Source organism: Brassica napus, chromosome C8, assembly GCF_020379485.1.
Source record: "Brassica napus cultivar Da-Ae chromosome C8, Da-Ae, whole genome shotgun sequence".
Classification (NCBI taxonomy): domain Eukaryota; kingdom Viridiplantae; phylum Streptophyta; class Magnoliopsida; order Brassicales; family Brassicaceae; genus Brassica; species Brassica napus.
The window spans coordinates 40,612,455-40,633,583 of NC_063451.1; the positions used below are offsets into that span (position 1 = coordinate 40,612,455).

Genomic DNA, 21,129 nt, shown 5'->3' on the forward strand with positions numbered 1-21,129 from the left:
CCATGGGATTTACTAAAACTTTGAAAGGTTACCTCTGTAGTTGTGGTATTGCCAGCTACCAAAAAAATGTGCATGATCAGCCAGTGGTAGACTGGTGGTGGTGATTTGAAGAAGGCTCATAGCCGTTGGATTAACACATCGATCCTCGGTCAGGAGAAGAGCATTTGTTCAAACATTTTTCTTTTTTAGCAACTTGTTCAAACGATAATAGAAAATAATCTGGGAGATAAGACCATTTAAAGGAGAACTAGATTTTGACATGCGCTTAGAAAGCGCGGATTTGTTTTTCATTCATTGATTGAAAACTGATTTACAAAACTACCATTATTTTTGTTTCGATCCATAACAATTGAGTTTTTAGGTTTTTATCATTTTTTTTCTTTCAAAATATGGTATTTGTTCGAAATATGGTAGTTGTTCTATAATAATGTTTGAGTTTTAAGAATTGTTTTCATATCAAACTTAGATTCGTGGTTGAACCTATATACCTGATACATTGTACATAATTCGATGAAATTCGTTAATTAAAAAATCCGATAGAACCCGATAAAAAACCAAAAACTCACTATTAACCCGCGATATGGTACACCATTGATCCGATAAAAACACAAAATCTGATAGTATTTTTTAAAAAATGATTAAATTACTCATATATTTTTTTAAATATTACAAAAAATTGTGATTCTTTAGAATATTATGAAATTTTATTATGTTATCCAAATAAAAAAAGATAATATAAAAAACTTATTGATATGAAAATATTAGTTTATTTTCGTCATTAATAACCTATTATAAGTTTATATTTTTTATTTTAGATTAAAAATGATTTTAGGATAATTTTTAAAATATTCTTAAACACTCGTATTTGCCATATCAATACTATGTAAAAATGACATTATACACGAAAAAATGATATTCAAATATGTATATGATATATGGTGTAGGATATAAAGTTTTGATTTGTATTGAAAATCTGCATAATATTCGAATTATCTATTTGAATATTGATACATCGATTTTCATGTGTTTGTTAATTTATTTATGGTTCATAATATATTTATACTAGAATACTTATATTAAATTTAAAGTTAACATATATTTTATATATATATATATATATATATGTCCATTACTTATAGATCCATTTAGGTGTATTTCTAGGCCCAAAACCAAAAGATTTAAATGTCATTAATGAATTTTATTAATTCATTGTAAAAATATGAGTATTTTTGAAAAAAACTGTAAATTTTATTAAGGGTATAATATGGGAATGATTCTGGTATCTATTTTTTAAGTTCGTTTTTAATGATGTAACTTGTAATCAAGTATGTTGAATGTGATAGATATTATGTTTTTGATAGAATTTCGAAAAAAATTGCACTTATTTAAAATGACACATGTCTCACACCTAATATAATATCTGGTCCATGCGTCTAATGAAAACCAGAATAACATGTTTTTATTTATTTGTTTGTGCACATTAAAACAATTACCTTCCAATTGAAATAATTTTCTTTTACACAGAAAGTCATTTATTTCTATAAATTTTATTTATGTCAAAGAAGGAAACACATTTTAAATTCAAAATTGCAAATGGTCAAGACTTAAAGTTGGTAAAAAAAAATCTTGCAATTGAAATATTTGTCTTTTACACAGAAATAATATATAATTCTACTTTTATGTATGTTAAAGAAGGAAACACATTATTTTTTTCCAGAATTGCAAATGGTCAAGAGTTGGTAAAAAAGTTCCCAAAAAATAAGTGAAGAAAATAAATAAATGTAGAATCTTTTACATCCTTCATAAACAGCAAAAAAAACATCTTCATTTTCATTTTCATATCCATCCATGTCTCAACGCTAAGTGCATTCTATCTCTTCTCTCTCGCTTTACTTTCTTTCATCTTCTTTGATCCAATAGCCATGACGACATGCTCATCATCATCATCATCATCATCGTCACCTAGAAAGCTCCAATATCCTATCGATGACAATGATTGGATCAGCAAACTCCCAGACGAGTTATTGCAATTGATTCTCTCAAAATTGTCCACCGAAGAAGCTGTAAGAACAAGTCTTTTGTCGTCACGATGGGAGGATGTGTGGAAATGGAGGTCTCATCTCGTCCTCGACATGAACAAGGTCTTGGAAACAACCCCCGATGAAGATTTGCACCGAGTTTCTGTTGAGTTGGCTAGGTCAATGACCAAGGTTCGTCAGTTCTCTTCTCTCTTAGATTTTCATTTTAATCATTGTCTTTACGAAGGTTTGTCTCTCTCTATATATATAAGAGAATACACAAAATGGACCGGCCTATAGACTAATGTGTGAATAGATGATTGTGCATTTGGATTTGTAGTAAAGAATCAACTATATGATATAATATGCGATAAGTGTTGCGTTACTCCACTTCAGACAAACAAAACTACATGATACTTAATGATGGCTTTCAGTTGTAAATATTTAATTTTTGATATTTGATACAACAAATTAGCTGGAACCAAATCATGCACAGAGTAGACAACACTTCTTAATATATATAGGTTTTGATAGACAACTTCTATTCGATGCATGCAAATGTTTGCACGTATATAACATGAAATTAATACATTGAATAATTAAAAAATAATTATAATCATTTTACGTTCTGTAGGCTATAAATAATCACCGTGGACACCTAGAAAGCTGCATTATTCAGCATTACGTATCCCATGTAAGGATGGTACGCTCCAAAGTTGGATCCACTCAGTGACTCGTTTGGAACACACAAAAGATCTGACACTTGTAAACTACATCCCTGCTACAAGGCGTTGCACAGGAGCTAGTTTGCTCAGCTTGCTCCCAGATACATTTTCACATCATAGCCTCACTTCACTATCACTTTGTGGATACACCCTAATAGGTCCACGTGCCTTCAGCAATTGCAAGAATCTTAAGACCCTCAAGCTTATAAACATTGTCATCTCACAAGCTAGTGTCCTTAGTGGAGTTTTAGCAGCTTGCTCCTCCCTCGAGGTGGTTGTGTTGAAAGTCAATTTCCTAACCCCACGTGGTGTGTTGAAGATTGAGAACAACAATTTGAAGTTCTTGCAATTGTCTTCCCTTAACGAGATTGATAGGATGGAAGTGTATGCAACTTGTCTAGATGTTCTAGACATCAGGTGTATCAAAGTTAAGAAAGACAACTTCATCCTCGTTGCTCCCAATATCCAGGTTAACACAAATGTTTGGTTGGATGATCACGGTCGTATTGATTGTCCTCACCTCTACTATCATGTATCATCATATCTCGCTCAGGTACAAACTTAACTAACACAATCTTTTTGAATATTTTGAAAATTACATATATATATATATATATATATATATATTGACATGAATGATGTATTTCTGAATCTTAATTAGGAAGAAAAAAACATTTGGCATGAGCTTTTGGTGAGTGACTTTCATGATATGAGACGGTCTGGGTGTTTATCAGTGAGTGTAGATTTAACTGATCCGGAAGAAGTGGAGATACTGAAGGAAGTTTTGCTTATGTGGACCAATCTTTTGATTGAGTTTGAGATCTTGTTCAAGGTACATTATTGTCATGTTTAAATTCTCATTATTGGATAGAACTTGACCACTTCTCTCATATATCATATTTTCGTTTCAGAACAAGAAATCTCCTATAGAAGAAGGTGAATGTTCTACTAACGACAGAACACATGCGAAACCGTTCCCTAACGCTGATGTATGTTTTTATAATGTGTGGTTGTATAATTTTGATGGTTGGAATGAGGAAGAGTTTGCGTTTGTTTCACGTTTGTTGATGCAAGAGACTGTGATAATTAAGATGATGATCGAGACTTCTTCGTTTCCTCCGACGAAGAAGTCGAATGCAGAAGCAGCTGTGGCCAAGTTGATGGAACTTCCTAACGTTATAAACATGTTATTAAATGCTTCTGATGAAACTTTGGTTCCATTCCTAGTATAAACTGTTTACTAGCCTTTTCTTTATTATATCTGAGGATAATGTGGTTTTCGTACTTATTTTATGTTCTACCATTTGAGAATTTATGACTAAAACAAAGAGATTTGAGATTTACATTGTCTTAATATATGAATATTATCTGACGTTCTGGTATTTTTAGTTAATGCTTTTTGCAAAAGAGATTGCGTTATATGAACCTATATAACAGAAAAAGAATTTTTGTTTTCACATCATGTAATAAGTAAACGACTAAAATTCAACGAATTTCTTGTGTTACGGAGTATTTTTTTTACTATGTGAAAAATAAATTGTGGCTAAAAAGTCTGATACGAGGCTATATATGGTCAGGGACTCAGGGTGATCAGGGTACGTTTAGGTGTTTTAGTTAATTAGTCTTTGTATTTTAATTTATAATTTAGGTTTTCACATTTTTTCCCTTTTTATGTTATCGGCTTTCGACGTAAATATTTGTTTAAGAAATGAGAATTAATTAGTGTTACGTTTAAAATATAATAGAAGCAATTTATGCTATTACTGGAACAAAAATAACTTAACTTTATCTTAATTCGATACACGATCAATGTAGGGTGTGATTGGTAGTGGCTGTAGGTGTTGTCAACAGCTTCATTTATTTCTACAACACTAAATTCACGGTAATCAAGCTTTAATAAAAATTTCAAAATCACAGCTCTCAAAATAACGTACAACTGTACAAGTGCTCTGTAGAGCCAAAAATCCAAAGGAATTTTTTAGAGCTTTCCATAAAATTCTAACAATAAAACCTAAAGCCACAGCAAAAAATTTACAAATTTTTTTCCTACAGCAACACTTTTAAAGCTACAGCAATTACCAATTGGACCCGTAGTATCGCTAATCTATTACTTCTTCTGTTTCACATAGAATTCTTTGTAACATCGCAATTTATACTTATTTTAGGATATGAGAATTATTTTTATGTTATTGTAACAAAGACCTAAAATATATTAGTAGTGTGTATGCTACTGTTAAAATGGAAACACCCTTTTGATACAAGATCAATTTGATATCGCTAATATATTATCAACTAGTGGTTTGGCCGCGCTTCGCGCGGATTGCGGATTGTTGCTTTGGTTATTGGTTTATGATATTGCTCTGTTCTTTGCCATACTAATGTAAAAGATGTGTTACGTTTTGTTTTGAGTGGTGGTGTTTCGGTAATGGTGTTGTTTGACGTCCGTATGGGCGTGATATGTGGAGTATATGTGGGGGTCGTATATTTCTTAGGTGTAGCTTAGAAATTAAGTTGTAATGTGGTGAAATGAAGCTTTGAACTGCACAGACCAAGACAGAGGTTCATATTGAGCATGTTAAAGGTTATAATAAAATTTGTTGTTTGAATACCAAAAATTAAGCAATTAGTCTTATGTAATACAAACGTTTTTAGAGTTTGTCATAGTATAACATGGGTACATGAACTATTTTATTGTTTAAATTTTGAGTTTAAAAAAAAATTATTTGTCGTTGAATATGAAGTTAAAGTAGAAACATGTTTGTTTCTCTTTATGAAACTTTGTATATAATCAATGTTGTTGTCAAAGTAGAAACATGTTTTTTAGTGTTGAGGAGAGCAATAGTTTTCCTATAATAGTGAAACAAATTTTAAAAATGAGTTTGACATAATAAGTTTGTTTGTCCCTTTATATAATCTTGACATGCTTAAGAATAAAAAAAATTAGTTACTTTTATATAATATAGATTTGTTAAATCATAAGTTTTAAGTTCAACTGAAACCTATTTTTATCAAGTGAATTTTTGGGGTTCTTATACTGTAGTTCTTTTATATATGTCAAACGTTTTGTTATAATTTATATTGAATATTACATAATTTGTTTTTACATATTTTGCATATTGCTTTTAGGTCCATTTATTGATTTAAGAAGTGAAGACGGAGTCTTAACCTTGTGACAAAAAAAAAAGCACAATTTTTTAACAACAAATTCGTTAGAATTAAAAGACAAATTGTAAACCAAACCACATGCACCAAACCTCATTTAGTAAGCTTTGCAGCAACAAACAATAGAAACAGCGACCAAATGACAAAATCAGATCAAAGTCGGTTCGGAATCGCATTGCAACAAGACTGGAAAGTGGATAATGGCGGTCATAAGGTGCTCACATATAGAACCAAGTGTTATATAAACCATTTACATTTTTTTTGTTCATACATCTGTCTAAGAGTACACTTAATAATGAATTGAACTTGCAAGGGATGGTTGCTCCACTGGTGCTGCATGATTATGGTAGAACTCCTATTCAAATGTATTTTCTTTTATTTTGTATCTTTAAAGTTTGAGAAAATTTATGTAGTTCAAATGCACCTTCACACGGGTTGCCTAAATAATTTAGTGAGCGAAATTAACATGAATCCACTTGGAGTTTAGCTTTAATTCCAACATAATTTTGGACCCATTTGTGAGGCTCATTAGGACTGTCCAGCAACCACAAAGTTGTGTAACCACAGAAAAACGTATGTTACATTAAATGCTCAGACAATCCTAAAAGCCTCATAACATCAAAGACATACTAACACAAAAACTTCATCGACATCTACAGCATCTGAAGACTAATTAAGTTAAACTTGACAGAATCAATACATATTCACCAAAAATATGGTGAAGAAAAATCCTATGCATAGAGCAGGAGACACACTTGAAAACTACAAAGAATGTAAACGTAGAGGAACTCAGAGAGTGCTCATAAACTCACCAGGTTCAACACCAAAAAAAAACAAAACAGGTCGAGTAAGTAACCTTGATTTACATCATTTCCATTCAAGAGTGCTTGAATCTGTTCTCATCTCTTTTAATTCACCATATAATTTACCTTCCAGTTTGATGTTAGGAAGTTACATACTCACAAATCCAAATTTACAGCAGAAACATTAATCACACTGTCAACTCTCTTAAAAGATTGTCTACCAAGGATTCCCGAAACTCTTTCTGCAAATGTTGTGGAGTACCCTGCTTCATACGCAGGATATGAAGGTATGGTTACAGTTTCTGTATCATAATTTTCTCAAAAAAAAAAACTTAATTAACTGTGTGCATTCATCTGTTGAAAATAAAAAGAATTTTGAAACAAAACCTTTATTAAACTGAACCAAAGTGATTTGTTTTCCAAGATAATCTGAAAACCTTTTCTCTTCTCCTTCATCAAACGCAGAGCCAGATCATTCCCACATCGACACACCTTCTGCCATGGAGCTCGGTTTCAGTCAATAAAATCTTTAACAGACTCATACCAAGAGCTCTTACCACTGCAAAATGAAAGAAAAGAATCAAAACAACAATTCAAGTCTCATTTCAGTCAAGAGTTTATGTAATTATTACCAGAATATATATACCCAAAAATGAGTCTTTTGTTGGCTCCCAATCTTCCAAGAAGGCTTCAAGATGGAGTTGAAAATCAGAGAAATAGCGCAAGACTTTAGTCTTATATTCGAAATGAAGCAGAAATATTTTCGGGAAGTTCTCCCCCTATCTTGACAGTCGGAGCCTCCAGAACCTGAGAAGGTGTTTGAACAACAACCAGCCTTCAAATTAGCAAAAAAGAGAAAAACTATAGAACAAATTCGTTTAGAAGAAAAAGGCAAATCTACGTTAGCAGGCACACATGGATCGTAAACAGTTAAAAAAAAATAGCAAAACCTTCTTATCAAGCGGAAGCATGTCAACTCTCATCAGTTCCCCTGCTTTCTTCACTGTTCCATACTTCCTTTTGCTACCATCTGTGTAATGATGCAGAAGGGTTCAAACTGGTGAAGAGTGACATTCTGAGTTTTCTACATCCCTATTTATAATTGAACAAATTAGGGATTTGTGATGAAAATTGGGAAAGGGTAACTTAAATCGACATTGTGGGAGAGCTTCAATGAGAGAGTTGAAGACAAATCTTAATGATAATGTTCCAATGAATACGAAAATCATTACGCCTCCGTTATGTCAGAATGGATGGAGTTTAGGAGTTTCAAGCAACCGTGGAAGGAGGAAAAATGTTACATTGGGCTCTTTGTTCATTTGTGAGACTGGGCCTTTATCATCTAACAACTAACCAAAGCGTAGCCCATATTGAACTCGTTATAAGTTGCACCGAGAAAATGAAAGCTGACGTGTTGAGATTTGCCCACCCTTATCTGATGATGTGGCTGCAGGAGGAGAGAGACAAGGCAATTTTATTATATAAGATGATGCTTGTCATTATAGTTAATACACCATTTACACCACTTATCAGGAATATTTGTTGCGTATGATTCCTTGTCATTCTTTAAATTTTAAAGAACTATAGAACAAAAACATTTGTTATTATATATGGAACAAAAATAAAAATATTCTTTTTATTCATTTTATTTTGGTTATTCTTTTCTCACTCATTCATATTCTTATTTTAATTGTCACCAGTTAGAACCTTAATATTCAGTGAAGAAAATTCATTACTTTTCCACTATTATTTATTATTTCTCTATAAAGGATTTAAACTGATTGTGCTTAACTTTTTAAGCAAAAGGAAAAGTTATTAATTAATAAAATTAAAATTTCATAAACGAACTTTAATCTCTACAAAATTTAGGGAGGAAACTTAGACTAAATTTTCTACTTATTTATTACATTAAAATCACTTCGTATTAGAACAAAGAACTTGAAAAAATCATATAAATTTTTTGGAGATTTAGTTTGGGTTTTTTCGTCATTTTCTTCCATTTTCTATAAAAAAAACAGTATTGAGAAAAAGAATTAAAATTTGTGGAAAGCAAGTCTAATAATAGTTTTTTTTTAATCAAAAATCAACATTGGGAAACAAGCAATTTAAAAGAGAAGCTATGTTTTGAAGATGAACATGCGTATATGAAGTTATGAACTAGTATTGAATAAGATGAACATATGTGTGACAAACAAAGCTAAGTTATAATCCTCCTCCATTACAAAACCCATAATCTAATGATTTTTTTTGCCTTTATATGAAGACACTATACTGCCGGCAAGTGAAAGCATCATTCTTCAAGTTAGTAGAGGTCTCTCTGTCTTCTACGTATTGTTGTTTTACATGATGATGATGATCAAAGTCATCTTCTTCAGCATTACTGGGAATCAAAGTCAGGCTTGGAAGGGTATTCAAGTCCATGCAGCTCAGGCATTCTCCTTAGATCTTCCTCAGTGTATCCTGGGATGAACCAGTATCTCTTATCCATTCCAAATACCTAGCATGATGGAGAAAAGAAAAGAACTTAGAACTAACTGCAAGCTATATATTCAAATGTAAGAAGATAATAACCTGTTCAAAGTTTTTCTTTCTGCCCAGGTCATACCGCCATCTTGCACTTGTTTTCTTCTCATATGCCTGCTCACAATTCAACACCAAGAAAGTTTAATAACCGATGATTCATCTTGCACTTAAAAGAAAAGGAGTTACCTCTATAGTTGTGGTGTTGCCAGCAACCAAAGAAATGTGCATGATCAAGAAACCCATCACGCTCAAAGCAAATGCCAAATTCAAAACTGTTGTCCATGATACAAAACAAGGAGAGATTTGATAAACAGATGAAACCAAATACCGTCTAAAAGCATAAGTAAAATTTGAACATTTACCAAATGCAAGGAAAGTAGTAGCGAGAGTGCCTGGTGTTCCAGGTATCTCTTCATCACTAAAGAAGGCTATAAAGTGCGGCATAAGAACCAAAGTCACAAGAGTCGTCTCTAAAAATGTGTAGAACTGCATTTGAACAAACACACACAAAAAGTTTTGACAAGATGAAGATTCTATAAACAATATTGAGTCAAGAAACAAAAAAAAAACTTACCAAGAAAAGAAGGAAGTACTTATAATTCAATGCTCCTACACAGTTAACAACCCAAACGCAGTGGTGATCCATCTTCAACACACATCTACCACCTATACATCAGACATGTAACACAATCAAGACTATATACTCCTTATGTTTCAAAATAGTACATATTTTAAAAAAATTCACAAATATTAAATCTTAATTATAAATACATAGTTTTTTGTGATTATCTATTTCCTACAAACCAATAAAAATTCAAAAAATGCAATTAATATTTTTGAAGTTTACAATTAATTATAATTAGTTGATAAAAATGCATTAAAAATACAGAAATGTATCTTTTTGATACAATTTTTATTCTTCTAAAACATACATTTTTATGAAAGAGTGAGTATATATATGGTGAAGAAGACTTACAAACAGAACAATGATGGCAACGTGGAGGTTTTGGCTGATTGCACTTCCTACAGAACCTAACTCTAGGGTTTGAAGAATCTGTCTGTAAACCGACAAACTCCAGACTAGTTAACGGATCAGATTCACCTCTCTCTTCATCACTAGCTGGCCTCCAGTTAGCAGGGACAGCACCAGGATCAGTGAAAACAACAGAGAAGTAGCTCCACAAAAGCATCGCCAGCTGCAAACAACAACAATACTAAACTAGTTCACATCCAAAGCAACAAGCTTAAGACTAGTTCACAACTAAAGCAACAAGATTTAGACTAAGTTCACATCTAAAGCAACAACCTTTGTTGACCGAATTGACTCAAAGCACGAAGCTTTACCAATCAAGGAAGCTTTTTCAAACAAGAATCTACGATCCAGAAGGAAACCCATATCGAAAGATTTGAGCTTTTTTACTTACGAGGACATGGAAGAGGACAAGGATGGTGAGAGCAACAAAGGAATCAACGCCTCCTTGAGAGAGAGCAGGTCCATAATTAGTCAAAACGACGGCGTAATAGGTAACACCGACAACACCGAGAACTAGCAAGATCATGATGGATCCGAGACCTCGTAAGGCCGTACAGAACTTGAACACGTTCCACGCCATTGCAGTACCAGATCTATGCATAGTAGTCAAACCTTCAAAGATTCGATTTACAGAATTTGAAAAAGGAGTTTAGAGAGATTCAAAAAGGGGGGTTTATGGAAATAAAACGAGAGTGATTCATTCCATAGATGAAGGAGGAGGAGGAAAGGAGCTTAAAAGAATGAGACTTGTTCTCCGTTTTGGAGCAAACAAGAAAATTTCAGACGAAAATAAAGATTTGTGATTTTAACGACTTTCTTGAGTCAATCAATCAGTCTTTCACGATCCCACAAATTTGTTCTTTTTTCATTTCGTTAAATTGCTAATTTGTCCCGACAAACAAAAACTCAAAAACGATATTTTCCGAAAAGAGAGTTAAAAAGGAATCGCCCACCGTGGGACTCGAACCCACGACCACAAGGTTAAGAGCCTTGCGCTCTACCAACTGAGCTAGACGGGCTTCTTGTTTGTACCTTCTTCTAGTAAATTATGTCTCTTATTAAATGTTGGCTTTAGAGAACGATCAATACTACTGGACTATTGGGTCAAGAATACTAAGACCATTAAGCATCGAAACATGTTAACTTATTGGTAGCCTCTCTCAGTCTATATTTTTCGAAACCAAAATTACAGTCATTACAAAACTGTAAGAACAAATTTTACATAAAGCTAATTTATTGAAAACGATTCAAAATTTCAATCGGTATGCATATTTTTCATACATTTTATTCAATTCCAAATCCCATAACTCATGTCCATTGCTCCTACGTTTGTTTTTGTGAAGGATCACATTGAGACTAATTAGTCTGATAAATTAGCCTCTCTCTATTTAGTGAAGCAAATTGTGTAGTAAGATCTGTTTGGGCTTTAGAGATAACACTGCTGGCCCATTGGTCTCACAATAATAAGCCCACGAAGCGTGTTTGCTTCTCGTCTTCTTTGGGTTCCCATTTGTCGAGAAGAGAGGACACGGAGCTTCTGAAGAGATGGCTTCCATGGTGTCACCGACCACTTGCTTATACCTCCATAAACAGCGGATAAAGCTTCCCTCCCATGGTCGTTTTCGTATAACCGCTTCGATTCCAGAGGCTTCAGATGACAAACATCCCAAGTTAATTGCTCGAAGGTACTGTCTACTCCTGCATACTCTGTTTATCACTTGAACCAAGTATCTGAATTGAAATATTATTTGGAATCGGAAGAGAGATGATTCTTAGGAGCAGTGAACTAGCTATGATCGGGGCCATTTTCCAACTCAGGTATACGTTTTCTTCCGACAGATGTCTATAACTAAGGTGTGGTGGTAATGATATTATCTTTTGTGGTTTGGTTCTCAGTGGGAAGAAACCAGAGTATCTTGGAGTACAGAAGAACGAGAGATTGGCTCTGTGTCCTGCTACAAACAACTGTATATCCACTTCTGAGAGCGTCAGCGATCGAGTCCACTATGCTCCACCATGGTAACTAACACTATCATGAGCTTTAAATTGTTTTGAAAGATTTGAATCATCACACTTTTTTTCCATTGGTGGGCAAGGAACTATAATGGTGGAAGGAAGACGCCTGTGAGCAAAGAAGTTGCAATGAAAGAGCTTCTTAATGTGGTAAGAGAGCCTTGAACAAGTTTGATGTTTGTTGAGATGAATTAGTGGTATCTAGAGATGGGTTTTGTTTATTATTGTTGTTGCAGATTAAGTCGACGAAGCCGGACAAGTTTACTCCACGGATTGTGGAGAAGAAGGATGACTATGTTCATGTGGAATATGAAAGTCCAATCTTAGGTGTAAGTAAAGGCAGAGCTTTTCTATTGTTGTCTACTATTGTCTCACTTCAACGACTATATCTTAAACGTTTGGTCTTTGGCAGTTGGTAGATGATGTTGAGTTCTTGTTCTCTCCTGGGAAGAACTCGACGGTGGAGTATCGGTCTGCATCACGTAAAGGGAACTTCGACTTTGATGTGAACAGAAAGCGAATCAAGGTAAGAACTTGGATGTTGAAATAGTCTCTGTTACTGCTACTGGCTGATGGTTAATAAGCTTTCATTCTTTCTTTTTATCTATGCAGGCATTGCGACAGGAACTGGAGAAGAAGGGATGGGAATCAGAGAACAGCTTCTGATTTTGATTCTACTGTTGTTATTCAATTAAAGATTTTGTCAAGACTCAATGTTACTAGAAACTCTTCCAAAAGAACGTTTTGTCATAAATAAGAGAAGGAGAATCTGTTAACAACACAAGAAAACTTCAAACACAGTTCAAGGTAACAGAGGGAGCCTAGTGTTGAGATGCGAATAAGAACAATAGAAAGGGTGTGTTGCCAACACTCGCTTAGTCTTTCCTCAATTCCATGACTTCGGTCCTGATGCCATCCGCCTTGAGAATCATGATCTCAAGCTTGTCTCCCTATTACAAACAAAACAATCCAACAAAGCAATAGTCAGCTAAAGACGAGCCATTAGTCAGACACAACAGGGGAAGACTTACAGTGTAGATATCCCTCTCAGTGGCGGACGCAAAAACAGTCTTAACCAAGTCAACTGCTTCAGGTTCAGAAAGGGGTGTGATAGCATCCTACATAGGCAAAAGACTAAAAAATAAGCAGCTTGAAATGATTCATTATGTGCTTAAACTAATTAAAGACCAAGCACAGACAAACAAACCTGGGCAGGAAGCAAGAGCGGGCTGGGACTCTTGAGCTGATTGTCAAGGAAGGGCATAATGAGAGTAGAACCAGAACCTTGAGCACTGTATCCAACCTTCTCATATGATCCCACTGCGTCATAGGTAAAGACACAGCCTTTTCCTGAATATTTTGACAGAAGAAGAAAGACACAACTTAACAACTCCAATAATCAACTCACAATGTGCAAACCCAAAGAGAAAAGAGAAGGCTTTTTCATACCTTCCTCATCAAGCCCACCGAGAACGTTAAAGGCATAGTAAGGAAAAAACCGCTTGAAGTAAAGCGTGTTGGAGAGAAGCTGAGCCATTGCAGGACAACTCATCTGCTTATTATGCTGATGCTGATAAACCTATTGCAGAACACCAAACACACTTTATTAAGCAAAAGTCTTCATCTTTACAAAGAAAATGCAAAGGGGAAAGCTCACTCACCAAGTGCCTTGACTTGAGAACTTTCTGAAGTGCTTTCACATCAGCTTGAAATCCAGACGAGGAGAGCACAGCCTTGTCTGCTCTGTAGACATTAAAAAGGCAGCAATTTTTGTTTACTCAATTAACAAAAATCATCAATTTTTGTTCTTCTCCCCCCACAAAGGATCAAGTACTTACAGTTTATGGATCTTCGAGTAATCGCGGCTTAGAATACTGTAACCGGTAGACATCCGAGTATCGGCGGCGATGACGCAGTAATCGGATCCAGCGATGGCCACACAGGTTCTGCAAAGCAAAACCGATCAATACACAATCAGTAAACAAAATCGCTCAAACAGCGTAGCGATAAAGGGTCACAACAGGATCCGTACCCTCCATTGTTATCGTAAGGAGACCAATTAGCGTGCTGCTTCGTCATTGAGCTAAGAAAAAGGGATTCTTTGTTTAGCAAATTTGGGAACAGAGAGTGGAGACTTGAGAGCTCTTTCTCCGTCTTCTCTGGCTTTGTGAACACGAAAGAGACGAAGACTAAAGATGGGCTTTATACTGGGCCTCATATGGGCTTTTAGATTATGGATGACCGTAAGAAGGTGTTATTGGATATGGTAATTTAAAGGAACTGATTTCTAGTACTGGAATCTGAGTTTGAGTGAGATTTTAGTGGATTTTGATGAATTCAATGCAACGCAATCAGATTTCGTTGTAATTCATTGCAATGTATTATTACATGTATACTGATTGCTACGGAATCTTCTTGTTTTAAAAAGAAATAGACCACCAAGTTTCTTCCTCTGTATCATTTTAAGTGGTGTTTAAGATATTTTCGCAAAGATTAAGAAAATATAAATTTTTATGCAATTTATCTTGATTACATAAAAATAACATTAAATGAACGAAGTTTAACCAATAAGAAAAAATACATTATTTTGAAATTGGTTACAAATTTCAAATGACATTAAATTTTATCTTGAATAGTGAGAATATCACTTATTGTGAAACAAAATCAGAATCTTTAAACACCCATCTAAAGTAGTATGAAGGACGTAAAAGGTATTTAAGATGTGGAACAATATGCTTTTCGGATCGACTGATATTCACCTAGTCTCCCGGATCATCATTGTCGGTGTTAAAGCTTGTCTCATCCATTTTATGGAGTGTTTGGCTAAAGCTAGTTTCTCAATCGGCATTTTTGCCTTCTTCGAAACTTTGATGTTTGGGTCTATCAACGTCGATTTTGACAATCACAAGCTCGTTAGAGAAATCGTTTTAGGGAAACAATCGAAGATTATCTACAAGATAAGAAAAGTTAAACAAAAAATATTTGATAATTTGAGAAAAATAAAATTAGTTATTTTGCTCATAAACCAATTTGTTTAAAATGTGTTTAATGATTAAACCTCTCAACTATTTTTCGATAGGACGAATACCCCTCATTTAATTTTTTAATGTTTTAACCCCTCAATATAATTTCAGCTCTGTATGTCACCTTCCTTTACAAAATTATAGATTGAGGGTGACAGACGTTAACGGTTTGTAAGTTGAAAGGTTAAAACATAAAAAAAATTAGTTGAAAGATTTTTTTACGAGTCAAAATTAGTTGAAATATTTTATCACTAAAACCCCTTATTTTATTTGTTTACATATGTATGTATTGAATGGTTTGTGGTGGTTTTGGGTTTGAAAAGAATCATGCATAATTTTTTTGACAATCCGTTTCAGTTGCCCGAATGGTGAACAAGCTCGGGTTGGGCATATGTCAAAGGTCATACTCAAGCGTGTGTATTTTGGTAACATTTGGACTAAGACAGCCGCCATCGCCCACATAGGTTAAGCATAACGAATCTTAAGAGGTGATATTAGATTCAAAAATTAAATTGATTTTGATAGAATTCAATTAAAGACATAAATAATAGATTTTGAAATATTTAAAACGATTTGATGATGTTTTAATGCATTTGTCTAATTTGTTCATTTTAGATTTTAAAGGAATACAATTAAATTTGATAGAAACCAACTTCTTTAAATTTCAAAAACTTTTTGAATCTTTATATAAAATGCACAAAGAAAGAACATATTCTTCACTGATAAAAATAATAAAACTATAATCATTTCCATACAATATAAACAAATGGTCATTTTTAAAGTGGAACAAAAACTCTACTAACAAAGAAAAAAACCAATTATTTTTATACAATAAGAAAATTGGTTCTTTACAATTTGTAGAAAAAAATTCATTAAATTTTATTCAAACACAATTACAACGCAATCCACCGAAAAATTAATAACACAAACATTTAATAGAATTAGAAAACCACTAAATCAAATACCACAAGAATTTTAAGAAATTGGTAAAATAAATCTATGATTGAATAATACAAGAATTTAATGGAAAGTCTGATTCCTTCGAATTCAATTCAATTTCTAAATCAAATATGATTATGGGTTTAATGGGCTTAGATTGCTGATGAACAAAAAAGACACTTAACGACGCCGTTTTGATCTTCGCCCCTCTCATCTCTCATCTCTCATCTCTCATCTCTCATCTCTCACACTCGGTTTCGTCTTCTCAATCTTCTTCTTTGCATCCTTTTACTTGGTGCTTCTAGCAAACTTTTTTCTTTTTCTGTTTGGAATTTAGGGTTTTTGAAAAACAATGGAAGCACTCGTCGTAGACGCTGGCTCTAAGCTCCTGAAAGCGGGAGCAGCGGTTCCTGATCAGTCTCCTGCAATGATAATCCCATCTCAAATGAAACGAATGGTTGATGATGGGCCATCCACAGTTTCTGAAGGCGTAACTCTCGACCCTATCGAAAGGGGGTTCATCAGAGACTGGGATGCTATGGAGGATCTGTTAAGGTATGTTGTGTACACTGGGCTTGGATGGGAGGAGGGCAGCGAAGGCAATATACTCTTCACTGATCCACTCTCTACTCCCAAGGTTTGTTCTTAATAGAAAAGATTACAACTTTACAAGTTGCATTTTTGTTTCTTGTAGTAAATGAAGTTAATTTGTTTTTTTTTTGTAAATGATTGTTTTGGTGGGGCAGGCTATTAGGGAGCAACTGGTGCAGATGATGTTTGAAACATTCAATGTCTCTGGATTCTATGCGTCAGAGCAAGCAGTGTTGTCCCTTTATGCTGTTGGAAGGATCTCTGGTTGCACTCTTGATATTGGCCATGGGAAGATAGGTAAAGTAGTAACTTGGTTCGCCTATGTTATAATCTGATCTTACTCTTTGTGTCTTTTGGCTTTACAAACCTTTAGTTTTTAAGTTAATGTTTTTGTTCTTGTAACTTGTAGTAGATTTTTGGTTCCTTGTCTATGTAGTGGTTATGATTCGGATCTTGTTTCTGTATTGTGATTGATCTCTCATTTGGTTTTCACTCTTTTTCTGTGTGCCTAGATATTGCTCCAGTTCTTGAAGGTGCGGTGCAGCACATTTCCTCAAAAAGGTTTGAGCTAGGTGGAACCGATCTTACAAAACTCTTGGCTCAAGAGCTTGGGAAATCAAACCCTTCAATGAAACTCAGCATGTCTGATGTTGAAAAACTCAAGGAACAGTATGCAAAATGTGCGGAGGATGAGATTGCTTACGAGAAAACCCAAAACTGTGAAATTGAGCAGCATACTCTTCCAGATGGGCAGGTTTGTGTGTCTACAAATCAAATCAAGAGTCTACAACTTGTCTTGTCTTATACACAAAATAACAGAATGATGGGCTTAATAGGTGATAAGGATTGGGCGAGAGAGATACTCTGTTGGTGAAGCTCTGTTTCAGCCATCAATATTAGGACTAGAGGAGCATGGAATAGTTGAACAGCTTGTCCGGATAATCTCCACAGTGTCATCTGAGAACCATAGGCAGCTCTTGGAGAACACTGTACCTTGTGGTGGGATAACCTCCATGACAGGTAATAATGATGATAATTTAGATGTGTGTTGATACTGTTTTGGGGTTGGAATACTTCAAGGTTTGTGGTGTACTCTCTTCATTGGCAGGATTTGAAACCAGGTTTCAGAAAGAAGCAAACTTGTGCTCATCTGCTATTAGGCCAACGCTGGTGAAACCGCCGGAGTATATGCAGGAGAATGTGGGATTGTATTCGGCTTGGGTTGGAGGAGCGATACTAGCTAAAGTGGTGTTTCCACAGAACCAGCATGTTACTAAAGCTGACTATGACGAGACTGGACCATTGGTGGTTCACCGGAAATGTTTCTGATCCTGAAACGACCAAAACGTTTGTAGTTGCTGTTGTAGCTGAGGATTGTTTTTGCTTTTGCTTTTGCTGTGTTTAGGTTTAACTCTAATTATTCGGACATGTCCCACTCGATCTATGTAACTTAAACTGATTCATTCTCTCAGTTTTGTTCTTGCGCAGCTCCTCTAACTGCACATTAACGTTCTCAAACTCGTTCCCCAGAGTTTTCTCCCACTCTGCTGTTACTTCACAAGAAGGAAACGACTTATCGTCAACATGAGATAACTCACAAGAGGAAGTAGAAAAGTTATCAAAACACTACTAACATGAGTTTCTTTTCCGCCCATAGAAAAGAGCCAAGATAAAAGCAAGAGACAGAACCTACCTGGGTCAACAATCAGAAAAAAATGGTAAACTCGTGAAGGTAACTGATGCAAAAAAAATCAAAATTTGAAGAGGGAGGCGTGCGTTACGAATTTTTGTTGACGTGGCAGTATCTGAGACGTTGAATGAAAGCTTCTTTATTTTAACGGACACGATTTGATAACGGAGCAATAAAGCCTTCAAATTTTCTGACTTATCTTTATTGTCGGACGACACTGAACTTCTTTAAAATGAGAAATAATCGAAAAACAATTTAATTAAAAAAAAAAAAAAGAAGAAACAGAAGAAGAAAGAATCCTTCTTCATCGTCGTCTCCATCCTCCCGATGAATCCACACAAAACCGAAGAAGATCTGTTCCACCACCACGATCTCGATCCAACAAACCTACTCTCTCAATCACCACACCCCTCCATCCACCACCACAGCCACAACCCCGAAAACGATCCAACCTTCTCTCTCCCGGAGTTCGTCCTCTTCCGCTCCTCACCCTCCCTAGACTCCCCATCCCACTCCTCCGACGAACAAGACTCCTTATCCCACCCCACCCCGGAAACCCCCAAAATCGCAAACCCTAGAATTTCAATCTCAACCGAAGAGCCCCGAGACTGGGACTACATCAACCCGGAGCCTCACATCTCCTCCCAATTCTACACATTCAACTCCGAATCCCACTCCCTCATGATCCTCTGCCTCCGCGAAGGCCGCCTCGCCTCCCCCGCCGAGATCCGCGTCGCCACCCCTCGCTCCGTCCTCAAATCGTGGCGCTCCGTCTGGAAGGACCGCAACGAGGACACCGCCTACGTCACGGCGTGGAAACGGATCCAGGACAAGCTCACCGCGCGCCTCGATCCCGCCTCCGGCAACGAGTTCCTCTGCTTTAAAAACAACACGCGGCAGTTCGTGTCGCACGTTAGCCAGTGGCAGGACATAGTCATGGGGTTTCACGGTGACGGCGACTTGAAACACTTGGGGGTTAGAGAGACTATCGATAGGATTAAGCAGGTTTGGACCGTTGGTGCTAAGTTGTACGGTATCCCAGAGAGCTTTATTAGGGTCTGTGTGGCGGCGTGTGGTGTTTGCAACGCGGTTACTGGGTCCGGTTCGAGGAATAAACGGCGGCGTTTTGAGTATACTGAGTCTTTCGATGTGCCTGCCAAGGACGTTGCTGATAGGTTGCAGGAGTTAGCTGCTAAGCATAAGGTGGTGCTGTGTATTAGGCAGAAGTATATTAGGTACAAGCCGTTTATGGCCGAGGTGAAGGATTACGCTTGTCACAGAGCTGGTGAGCCTGCGTCCAAGAAGTCCAGGGTTTTGAAGAGGGAGCCTTATCAGTCGAAGAGATGCGGGTGTGGTTTTAGGATTAGAGCTATTGTCCCCATTGCTAATTATAATGAAAAGGATAAGACTTTTGTTTACGAGGAGGAAGGCACAGCTGTTTTTAAGATGTACGCTGTTCATTCGGGGCATGAGCCCGGGGCGATGGATGGGAACGCGAGGATCATGCATCGGCTTGTTGGTCATAAGGAGTTTTTGATGGAGCATGATGTGGTCTATGGCGTGAGGGAAGAGTTGGAAAGTGAAGAGATTGGGAAGGACGATGGTGGAGATATGCGTTTGAGTGTGTTGCATCAGGTGCATGAGCTGAGGAGTGAGCTTGGTACTTTAGAAGGAAAGATTGGGAAGATTCCGGAAGAGATGTTGGGTTCAGTGTCCAGAGAGTTGTTTGAGCTGCTCAACAAGATCAGGAACATCGACGAAGAGGGTGTTAAGGGAACAACGGGCTTGCTTTCCGACAAGGAAATGCTTGTTGGAGATAACGATTTAGCTCATTGGAGTGACCATCACCATCACCATCACCATGAGCATTTGTATGGAGATGGGAAGGATACAGAGCTTATTGAAGATGATGAAGACAGTTTCGGGAGGAGCCTTGATGATGTTGTTCCTTGGGAACAGATAAGGCCACCATCAGGGTGTACAAGCCCAAAGGATATATTGTCGGAAACATCATGTAAGCCTGAGAAATGGTTAAAGTGCAATGACTTTGATGAGAAGAGCATTCTGAACTGTGAAGATTCGAAACTAACAAAACCGATGAGAGACGATGAAGGTATAGTATCAGACGTAGGTTTAGTTGGTATACAAGTGGATAGCTTCTATCAAGAAAACTCAAAATGGTACGATTCTCCTTGTGAAGAAGACAATGGATTCAGACATGGAGAGATTTTGTAGAAACACGGGGTAAGGTTCGTCTTTATAACCAGTTTCTAACTCAGCTATCACACACATCTTATGTATATCATAACTGGGGGATCAGATTGTATATTTATGCATTCTATAAGTCGAGAGTATTTTGTTTTGTAATGTTGTACAGGTTTCTTTTGTTGTGTGGTTGTGTAAAATGAAACCCATATTTGTGTCTCTGCATATATATAACATTGTTGTTAGTTTTATTTAACCTTTCTGTAATTTAAATTAACTTTTGACACGCGTAAGGTTTGTTAACGCTTACCTCTGTAGAGTTTATCTTCTTATCCATCGGTTAACTATAAAATACGGGTGGGCAATAAACCAAAACCGAACCGATCCAAATCAAACCAACTGAA

General features: G+C 35.9%; 5 protein-coding genes, 1 non-coding gene and 1 pseudogene across 6 annotated transcripts; 4 read left to right on the forward strand and 3 right to left on the reverse strand.

Annotated features, from left to right (window-relative positions):
* Positions 1-1,640: 1,640 nt before the first annotated feature.
* Positions 1,641-3,975, forward strand: LOC106414821 (annotated as a pseudogene).
* A 4,878-nt stretch (positions 3,976-8,853) lies between these two features.
* LOC106411775 (probable protein S-acyltransferase 14) lies at positions 8,854-11,134 on the reverse strand. The gene is made up of 7 exons (XM_013852594.3): positions 10,656-11,134; positions 10,208-10,427; positions 9,806-9,897; positions 9,594-9,717; positions 9,418-9,503; positions 9,280-9,345; positions 8,854-9,205 (listed from the first exon to the last, which is right to left on the reverse strand). The coding sequence occupies exons 1-7, from the start codon at positions 10,863-10,865 to the stop codon at positions 9,086-9,088; spliced, it is 918 nt and encodes a 305-aa protein (XP_013708048.1). The 5' UTR covers positions 10,866-11,134; the 3' UTR covers positions 8,854-9,085.
* Positions 11,135-11,210: 76 nt separating this feature from the next.
* TRNAK-CUU lies at positions 11,211-11,283 on the reverse strand. The gene has a single exon. It is a non-coding gene; the product is annotated as a tRNA-Lys (tRNA).
* A 442-nt stretch (positions 11,284-11,725) lies between these two features.
* On the forward strand, positions 11,726-13,058 carry BNAC08G30980D. The gene is made up of 7 exons (XM_013856685.3): positions 11,726-11,949; positions 12,026-12,082; positions 12,161-12,283; positions 12,361-12,427; positions 12,514-12,606; positions 12,690-12,803; positions 12,890-13,058. The coding sequence occupies exons 1-7, from the start codon at positions 11,810-11,812 to the stop codon at positions 12,941-12,943; spliced, it is 648 nt and encodes a 215-aa protein (XP_013712139.1). The 5' UTR covers positions 11,726-11,809; the 3' UTR covers positions 12,944-13,058.
* LOC106415873 (proteasome subunit beta type-1) lies at positions 13,005-14,468 on the reverse strand. Its single transcript, XM_013856686.3, has 7 exons — positions 14,310-14,468; positions 14,116-14,223; positions 13,939-14,020; positions 13,727-13,856; positions 13,485-13,627; positions 13,309-13,395; positions 13,005-13,227 (listed from the first exon to the last, which is right to left on the reverse strand). The coding sequence occupies exons 1-7, from the start codon at positions 14,354-14,356 to the stop codon at positions 13,153-13,155; spliced, it is 672 nt and encodes a 223-aa protein (XP_013712140.1). The 5' UTR covers positions 14,357-14,468; the 3' UTR covers positions 13,005-13,152.
* Positions 14,469-16,419: 1,951 nt separating this feature from the next.
* On the forward strand, positions 16,420-18,301 carry LOC106411959 (actin-related protein 7). The gene is made up of 5 exons (XM_013852829.3): positions 16,420-16,876; positions 16,986-17,127; positions 17,343-17,584; positions 17,667-17,850; positions 17,939-18,301. The coding sequence occupies exons 1-5, from the start codon at positions 16,592-16,594 to the stop codon at positions 18,157-18,159; spliced, it is 1,074 nt and encodes a 357-aa protein (XP_013708283.1). The 5' UTR covers positions 16,420-16,591; the 3' UTR covers positions 18,160-18,301.
* Positions 18,302-18,726: 425 nt separating this feature from the next.
* Positions 18,727-20,976, forward strand: LOC106415728. The gene has a single exon (XM_013856493.3). The coding sequence runs from the start codon at positions 18,848-18,850 to the stop codon at positions 20,753-20,755; it is 1,908 nt and encodes a 635-aa protein (XP_013711947.2). The 5' UTR covers positions 18,727-18,847; the 3' UTR covers positions 20,756-20,976.
* The last annotated feature ends 153 nt before the right edge of the window (positions 20,977-21,129 follow it).